Below are 9,413 nucleotides of genomic sequence, written 5' to 3' on the forward strand. Positions count from 1 at the left end.
TGTGAACTCCAGGACCCACTCAGACCCTGGCTGGCTCTGTGAACTCCAGGACCCACTCAGACCCTGGCTGGCTCTGTGAACTTCAAGGCCTGTGCTACATGGTGGCTCAGATCCATGTTTGCTTTGGTCACAGCCCAGAGATTTGGGTTACACACAATGTCAAGGTTCCCCTTCTCAGGCCTGCTCCTTCTCAGGGTTCCTCACTGCTCCCCTGCATCTCTGATCGCCTCAGGCTCCTTCCTCTAGCTTTTCCCCCTAAAGGAATATGGGCTTCTGTCAGAATGTGAGCTGTTCTGAACTATCAATGCCACAGTATGCTGATCTCTAAACAAAGCCACCAAATGAGACTAATGAGGTCTCCTTATAGTTATTTTAAATATTCTGTTCTTTTAATATCACATTGCATGGGTTGGGGGACATAACTGATAAGCAGAAGTGCCTACAAACAGAACACAAAAACCAGAAAAACTCAGCTTTCCAAAGTCTATATATCAAGATACATGCCTGTCCTTCTCAAAGGTTTTCTAATGACAGACACAAGATCCTTTGTCCCATTCAATAAATACAATAAATTCTTACATTCTTTTATTCACTTAACAAATCTCTACCACTTGCTGGTCATGTTCCAGGAATACTGCACAGGAATAAACACGCCCCGATTCCTGACTCTGTGAAGCACACACTCTGGATGCTTACTTCCTAGCCCAGGAGGAAAGCTATGAGCACAGCCTCCAGACTGCTGCTTCCCCCCACTTGAAGGATGCTTCTTATGAACTGCTCTTTCCGCTTCTCAGCAGATTCAAATCCTGGCTCCCTTCCTATTTTAGACACATCCTCAAGGAGCCTATGGCTCCTCTCACCCCATGCCTTTCATAACGTGCGGTTTGATTCCTGCCACCTTTTCATCTTTCATACAGATCTCTCAAACAAGCTCTAGGGTAAACTATATTTTCATCATATTCATTGGTATTCACCTTACAAGACCAAAAAACTCCCTTTCTTCTTCCCTCTGCCACCATGGGCATCTTCATTCTTCAAATGCCATAGTTCTCTAATCTCTACTTCTTGATTTCCAAGTGACCTTTTATAAAAGTAAGATAGAAAAAATAAGCCAAACAGCCAAGAAAGAAAGCTTGGTTCTTGCAGTTGGCCTTGGAGACCAGGCCAGGCATTAACCCACAGTGGCTCATGAGCAAGTGAGGGGGTTCTCCAGTGCTATCTTAGGCAACTGTGGACTTAATATACTTTTGAAGAGTGGATCAAAATCTATTACATACTAAGTTGTTACTTAGGAGATACCTATTAATGCAGTCTGCCAGGGCTAGCTTTAAGCAAAACAATGCTTTATTTTTATTTTTAAAACAGTATTTATAAATGTGTTTGTTTGTTTCTTTTTTTTTTTCAGAGACAGCTCTGGCTGTCCTGGAACTCACTCTGTAGACCAGACTGGCCTCATACTCAGAAATTCACCTGCCTCTGCCTCCCAAATGCTGGGATTAAAGGCGTGTGCCAACACTGCCCGCCATATAAATATAATCTTAAAAAAATTAAAAACACCTAGACTATGTTAATCTGCTAGAAGGAAAAACATTGCCAGCTGCAGTAAATATACTAACACACGGACAAAATAACCAGCCCAGAATAAAAGAAGCTGAACCAACAGCCAGTACAAACTCTTACCTTTAGACATGAATAACCCAACCCCACCTCACTAGTCTTCAAAGGGAAGGGAGAGTTTTCACAAGTAAAATAAAGGGTTGTGCTAGTTCTTATCACCCACAGTGTCAAATGCTGACTCACAGCAGAGGAGTAGAACTCAAATTCTTGCTCAGGAAGGAAGGAATGCCAGCCATCTTCAATCACTTCAAACATGGGTCGGTAGAAGAAAGGGTACATCAGGGTGACCGAGTCCAGAGTGGACAATGCCTAGAGGACAGAAAGAAAAAGATTCTACAAATCTACCAAAGTAGCAGTTGGCACATAGGAAATCTGGTGATGATGGAGCCCAATACGATGCCGTGTCTCTACGTGCAGCTAGTCTGAGTGCAGCATCCACACTTCATTATCTAACAAGACACTGACACACACACCAACACTCAACAAGTGCTGCCTGAATTTAACAAGCACAAGGATAGTCTGTGCCTAGTGAAATAATGCTTCTTGGTCCAATTTAACAAAGTCCAAGAATTTCTGAGTACTGGAAAGCAAGGAGGTCTGGATTAGTTAATCTAGTAGTTAACTAAACATTGTAAACTATTCAAAAGATATGCCTAGTTCTTACTATATAAAGGAATGCTCAACTCTGGCCAGCTGGCAAGTATCAGAAGCTTCAAGCTCCAGATCCCAGCTACATAGTGGTTAAGTCATATAGCTTCCCCTAAGACTTGTTCAATGGAAGAAACTTTTCAGGCTTATGCATCCAATAGGCCAACAACAGTACATGGTACATAATAAAACCAAGTTCTTACAAGACACACATGTGGAAGCTGCATCCACACTCACTCCTTCCTAGAGGGATCTGCCAATTGTCGAGGCATTGTACTATCTCTGTGCTACATTAGTTACACCCAACCAAAGTGAGCCCTAAGCATTCCTTCCTCCAAATAGTGGAGCATGATCTCATTTGCTTTCTCATTCATGTTGGGGAGTACAGTCAACATGATCAAGTCAAGATCATACTTCCAAGTGACAACTATGTATGGCACGCTATTCAATGTCTGCGCTCATTTCTTCAAGTAGAATTTGGCAAAAGCAGAAAGGTTTGTGTGTCATTTCCTTAACAACACATCACCCAATCCTCTACCTCTTGTTTAAAGCCAAACAAAATTCTAATTATAGATTTAAGGCTTTCTCTCTCCTTTTAAGAGCTAAACCCACTTTTTTTTTTAAACATAAGGCCCAGTAAGTTGGTTACACAGAAAGAAAATAAAATCAGCTGACTCTATAATTACCTGGAAATTACTTTAAACAGAGTCAGTTGATATAACTGATATAATTTAGTGGCAGCAATTTAAAATAAGGCAATTTAAAAATTGGAGTGATCTAAATAGTTAGAAAAAGGAAAAGGAATGTGAGGCCTTCATCAGAGACCTTAAACTATCCAAGCAAAGTTTCTATGTGTGACCAGAACCGTATCAAAGCTTTTAGACATGCATAAACAGATATACCTTAGGTGAACTGGTGAAAACAAAACACATACTTGCAGATATGCTAAAGTCACAGATGACAGCTGTTGGTGATAACCACTTGCTTTAGTCTGTTACACAACACTATTTATATACTTCTGACACACAGCGCAATGGTAAACTGAAAAATGGTACAACAGTGAACTTTATGTGATGTGGCTATTTCTACCACAAAGTCTCAGAATAACACTGTTGCCATAGAAGAGCCCTGCAATGGCAGCAACCATTTGCCAAGTAGTACACTAAGCATTCTACATATACCCACAAATTTATTCTTACAACACCACTAAAAAGCAGGTAATGTTATCCTCCTTTTATAAGATGCTGGAGGCTAACTGTGAGAGGTGAGGAACTTCACCCACGGCCTGATGCTAACAGGACCTCACTACTATAACAATCACAGTATTAAGAGTACAGCTCAGAGTTCAAGGCTTCCAAAGATACACTATACCCAGGAAGATCACACCTGCCTACCGACTGTAACTTGTCCACGATCTAGCTACACTGTATTTGTTTTATTGGCTTAGAACTTCACATAGGATGTTCTTTCAAGAAATCTACTAAAACAGAAAAACAATTCACAAACTGTCATCATCACGGAAACTATCCAGATTTGCACAGTAAACATGATTCTTCTCATATGTCAAGGACTGTACAAAATCAGAGTATCACCATTTTCCTATCAGAATTTTGCCTGCAAAATACTTACCTCAATGGAACTGGCTATATTTAAACACTCCTCCATTCCAGGAATATCCAACTGAATTATTCGGAAATCTTTACATTTTATGATGATAGTACCCAGAGAGCCCACAAATCTGTAAGAAATTACAAATCATGAGAATGGTTAAAAAAAAAAAACAAAAAAACAAAAAAACAAAAAAAACCAGGGCGGAGAGTAGGTGAGAACCAGAACACAGAGAGTCAGGAATTCAGCCTTTACCATCCAGGCAGGAGAGACTACTTAATACTCTTATTAATACAGATGAACTGAGGAGTCTAGTAGCCCACAGCTGGGATGGATGGATGGATGATCTGCAACCTCTCCACCCAAACTGCTAGTAACGTTATCACTTCAGATCATCTTAAGGCATAATAATCTCTGTAAAAATCTTAGCATCCAAAAGATGCAGTCAAGTGGTAGAAAGTACTGTTGTTACTCACACATACTTCATAATGAACTGGATAAGCAATTTGCCTTCTCCTGCCTAGAGTACACAGGGATACTGACGAGACAGAGAAATTAAGTGCAGAACAAAGTATATAACTGTTTGACTCTGAGACACTCTCTAGCACAGGTAAAGATCTGAGCTCTGACCCCAGAACTCACACAGTGTGGCTCACAACTGCTTGTAACTCCAGCTCCATAAGATTCAACACCTTTTCCTGGTTCCTGGGCCATCACATGTGTACATTCTTGTACACACATATACACAGAAGTAAAAATAAAAAATTTAAAGTGATGGAGTAGGAAAATAAATAAAGATTAGTTCATACTTTCCTTTAGGGCCAGTGCTTTTCTCACACGCAAAACTGAATAATGTTAAGGGCTGATGATTATCCTCGGTGGAAAGTAAACATTCCAGAAAATAAGATGAGATATGATAAACTTCCCTATATGAGCAGGGGTGTAAAATTTGTCATCCACCTGCATTGGCCTGCCCTATTGGCTATTACAAATGTGCACCTTACCGATCTTAAAACTGTTAAAGGAAAGAATAAAATGCATACATGGAAGAATAAACAGTGTACTCAGTTAAGTACTATGGCCAGGCATAGTGGCCTATACATACACAACTGTAATTCCAGCACTTATGTGGGAGGCTGAGGCTGGAGAGTCAGGAGTTCAAGACTGGCCGAGGCTGGAAAAGAGGTGAGCACGCCTATTTAAAAACTGGGTGGGGGGGGAGGTTAAATTGTACTCAACCATAATTTTGTGAAGTGAAATTGACAACCAATAATTCGAGAGATGGCAAGAAACATTAAAAAAATGTGATGAGAGAAAAAAAAATTTACAGAGAACTCTGACAATACGACCACTGTGACTCTGAGACCTTAGCCAGGGGGTGCTAGGTAGCTAGTTCAGATGGCTTTCAGATCTAGGCCCCAGAAGGCTCATTTGGCTGGCTGAGCAAGGATGCCAAAAAACCACCTGAAAGCATCTGGTCAGTTCCAAGCTCCTCACGGACCTGGGTGTGACGGACCTGGGTGTGGTGGGCGCTCACCGTTTGTCAATGGCGTCGATATTTGAATGGAGGAGCCAGAGCTCCTCCGTGTTGTCCTGCCGGGAAGACAGGATCAGGTGGTGGCCTGTCAGACACAGGGTCCCTTCCACGGCGGAGTAGAAAGGCCGGTGCAGCACCACATTGTCCACCCGTGGGGTCTTAATCAGCTCGGCGAATTCCATGTTTCACGAAACCTAGAAAAGAGAGACCTACTCCCGTAGGTGCAAGGCGGTTAATCCGCAGACCTAGCGCCCGGGTTGGGCGGGCTCCGGTCGAGCCCCGCCCCTATTGGGCAGGTGCGTCAAGGCCTGCGGGCACCGCCCTGGCCACTTCCCGGAGTCTCTTCCGCACCACTACCCGGACTCGGCCGCAGAGACGGCTTCACGCCAGGCCCTGCACTCTCCGCTGCCACCGGCCTCTGACGGGTGGGTTGCGGAGGAGACGGACCCAGCGTCGGGGTAGCATCCGAACCCGAGCAGCTAGGGACTTCTGGCGGAAGTAGCTACTGGACGCTGCACCCGGCAGTAACTCCGTGCAGAATTAGAGGTACTCAAGACTCGGAAGACATAGGAGCCGGACCGGAAGTTGGTGCTTTGTTAGATCCGGTGGAACACAGCCAGAAACTATGACTTTATGTTCCTACAACGGAAAAAAAAAACAAAAAAACAAAAAAACTCTTTCACCTTCTACCGGCGCAATCCTTGCCCTTCAAATATTCCTCATCGGAGAAGGCGGGACGAGAAGACGTCGCTGTCCTGCGGGCCTCCGCTTGAGTGGTGTCCCTCAAGGGCCCTTCTGGGTGTTTGCTATAACTGGTGGCTATTGTCATGGATTGGTCACGAAGAGATGTCAAATGTAGGATCGAAGCAGTGGTTGTGATCTTGGATGCTTTAGAGTCTTTGAGAGCGCCATGACTTTAACCAAGATCAACGTATTCTAAATGGATGCAAAGAGAAACTGATTAATCCTCGCCCTGTGAAAAGACTCTAGTGACTACAGAGACAGCTCAGTTAGTCTGTAGCAAAGCTTGAAATCAAAGACCATGGTATATTGGTCACGACTTCATAGCATCCCGGCTAAGTACAGTCTAGCTGAACTGCTCACGGACACTGTAATGACAGAGTTTTGCTGTTGTAATTTCCCCCTTCTTTATTCCTCTTCTTTATCCCAGAATAAGAATTACGTTTGCATCCCGATCTGCTTTTACTTTACTAGCCGTGAAAATTTTCACCATGCAGTGTCTAAGAACAGCGAGGGAGCTGACTTCAGAGTGTGCAAAGTGAACCTGACCAGACTGCACAGTATTTGTCTTTGCTTTTGTTCTTGTGTCTCCTAAAAATTGTCCTTCAGTCACTCCTGGGATTCCAGTAACCAGCGGAGTTAAGGGAATGAGGCAAAGTAATGGGAAGGTATTTTTCAAACTGGATTTGTTCACCTTCCTCACATTACTCATTATATTAACTACAAATTGTGGGATGGAGAACTTAACTTCTAATCTACAAAATAGTGGAAATTTTTACAGAGAAAACATGAAAGTAAAGCCTTGAAGGGTGCAGCTCTCTGAATGGAAGATGTCCAAGGAAGAACTTGCAAGGAAGAACCGAGAAATGCACCTTAATGTCCAATATAGTGTATGTTAGAAGATTTAAATTCTCCAGGGATTCTATGACCGTTCTGGTTTTCTTGAAAATAAATTATGAAAACGTTATATCATTAAGTTTTAAAAATGATTCTTTCATTTCTATCAAGCCATAAATTTGAGATTTTTCTTTCGGTTTTATCTTGCCAAGAGAAAAAAATCATTATCTTCTGAGTTGTTATAATGAAATACCAGAAACCATTAGGGAAGTACAGTGATTGAAGCTCAAAGCGCAAAAAGCTCACCGGCGCTGAGAAAACCAAACTTCAGTAGCTAGGAATAAAACATGAATAAACAGCAAGGAGCAGTTCCCTACATAAGCAGTAGGTGGCAGTAGAATTCAAAGACAAACAGTCCAATAATGTAGTCAAATAACCGTCCAAACAGTCGAGAAATAAGGGTCTTGGGATTCTGATAAGCCGAGAATATAATGGGATTTATAAAGTATACAAAGAATTTATTCAAGGACTATAAAGATAGCACAGTGGGTGCCTTAGCATTCTGTGTGAAGAGACCCCATGACCACAGCAACTCTTACAAAGGAAAGCATTTAATTGAGGGTGGCTTGCAGTTTCAGGGGTTTAGTCCATTAAACAGGACGGCATAACAGCACATAGGCAGATGTGCTGGAAAGGGAGCTGAGAGTTCTACATCTGGATCTGCATGCAGCAGAAAGAGAGCCGCTGGCCTGACTTGAGCATTTGAAACCCAAAAGCCCATCCCCAGTGACATACTTCCTTCAACAAGACCACATCTCCTAATCCTTTCAAATAGTGCTACTCCCTAAGCATTCAAATATTTGAACCTATGGGACCATTCTTATTCCCACCACCACAATGGGTAAGGAGCAAGTGTGAAGACCTAAGTTCAAAACCCCAGGACACACACACACACACACACACACACACACACCTGGATCTAAAACCAGTGCTAGAATCGGAGAACAGAGAGAAAAGGATCCTGAGGGTTCACAGGTCAACCAGTGTAGCAGAAACAGCAAAGTCTGGACCAACCAGTGAGAGAAACTGACTCAAAAATAAAATAGAGGGGACTTGAGAAATGCACCTGATATTGACCTCCAAACTCCACAGGCCCACACAGTCATACACACCTTTACACAAACACACACACACACACACACTACCACCACCACCACCACCATTAAAATATTAAGGAGCACTGGGAGATCCCTCAGAAATTGAGAGTAATCACTGTTCTTCCAGAAGACGCAGGTTCACTTCCCAGCACCCACATGGAAACTCAAAACTATCTTTAACTTCAGATGCAGGGAATCCAGTGCCCTCTTCTGGCCTCTGAAGGCATCAAGCAAGCACAAAGTGCACTACATATCAGGTAAAAACACTCATACACAATAAAGTGGATATTTTTAAAAAATAAAATAATTTAAAGGATTTCTTTATTGTCTTGCAGTTACTATTATTATCTTTATTCTTGAGATTAAAATGGTATGGGTGTACAATCGGCAAACTTTTATTCTAGGAACTACAAACAAGAAAATGTGATATTTGTCTTTCTGCATCTGATTTATTTCCCTTAACATAATCCGAAGTCCACCCACTTTTCTGAAAACACTTGTTTCTTCTGTGCATATTAACAAAACTGCATTGTGAGTGTCACATTTTTTATCCATCTGCTGACAGATGTGGCTGGTCTGTAACTCCGCTATTGTGAAGTCTACAATAAACATTGATATGCAGTCTCTCTGTAGTATATTGATTGAAAGTTCTTTGGGCATATGGCCAAGACTGGTTTAGCTGGGTCATATGGAAATTCTATTGTTGGGATTCTTTTCCATTTTTTATTTTATTTTATTTTTTTTAGATTGATGTATTGTATGCCATGGCACAGGCATGGGATTAGATGAGAACACTGAGGCTTCTGGTGATTGAACTTAAGCCATCAGTCTTTGTGAGCGAGCATCCCTTCCTGCTGAACCATCTTGATGAACTTATTGTTAGTTTGTGGAGGAGCCCCACACTGTTTTCTGTTGTGCTTGGACCAGTTTACATCCCCACCAGCTGTAAAAGAGGGCTCTTCTTCTCCATCCTCAAATGCATTTGGGGTGTGTGTGTGTTCATGAAGGCGTATGCTTGACACTTGCATGTGGAGGCCAGAGGTCAACACTGAATGGTTTCCTCACTTTCCACATTTTTTTTTTTGAGGTGAGGTGTCTGGCTCACCTTGGAGATCATTGACTCATCCAGATTGCCTGGCTAACACCTCCTGTCTCTGCCTTCCTACCACTGGGATTACAGGTATGCACAGCTGTATCCAGGGTGGGTTTTGTGTGCATGTGTGTGTGTGTGTGTGTGTGTGTGTGTGTGTGTGTGTGTGTGTGTGTGT

At 42.4% G+C, this 9,413-nt stretch overlaps 1 protein-coding gene across 1 annotated transcript in view; it reads right to left on the reverse strand.

Annotated features, from left to right (window-relative positions):
* Mtmr9 (myotubularin related protein 9) overlaps positions 1-5,895 on the reverse strand; it is a 22,228-nt gene extending 16,333 nt beyond the window's left edge. The window contains exons 1-3 of the mRNA XM_028758740.1: positions 5,411-5,895; positions 3,895-4,003; positions 1,801-1,926 (exon numbers count right to left, since the gene is read on the reverse strand). Of these exons, the coding sequence (XP_028614573.1) occupies positions 1,801-1,926; positions 3,895-4,003; positions 5,411-5,592 (417 nt within the window). The 5' untranslated portion in view covers positions 5,593-5,895. The remainder of the gene's footprint in view (positions 1-1,800; positions 1,927-3,894; positions 4,004-5,410) is intronic.
* Positions 5,896-9,413: the final 3,518 nt, after the last annotated feature.

Source organism: Grammomys surdaster, unplaced genomic scaffold (assembly GCF_004785775.1).
Source record: "Grammomys surdaster isolate TR1022 unplaced genomic scaffold, NIH_TR_1.0 126219, whole genome shotgun sequence".
In the NCBI taxonomy this organism is placed as follows: domain Eukaryota; kingdom Metazoa; phylum Chordata; class Mammalia; order Rodentia; family Muridae; genus Grammomys; species Grammomys surdaster.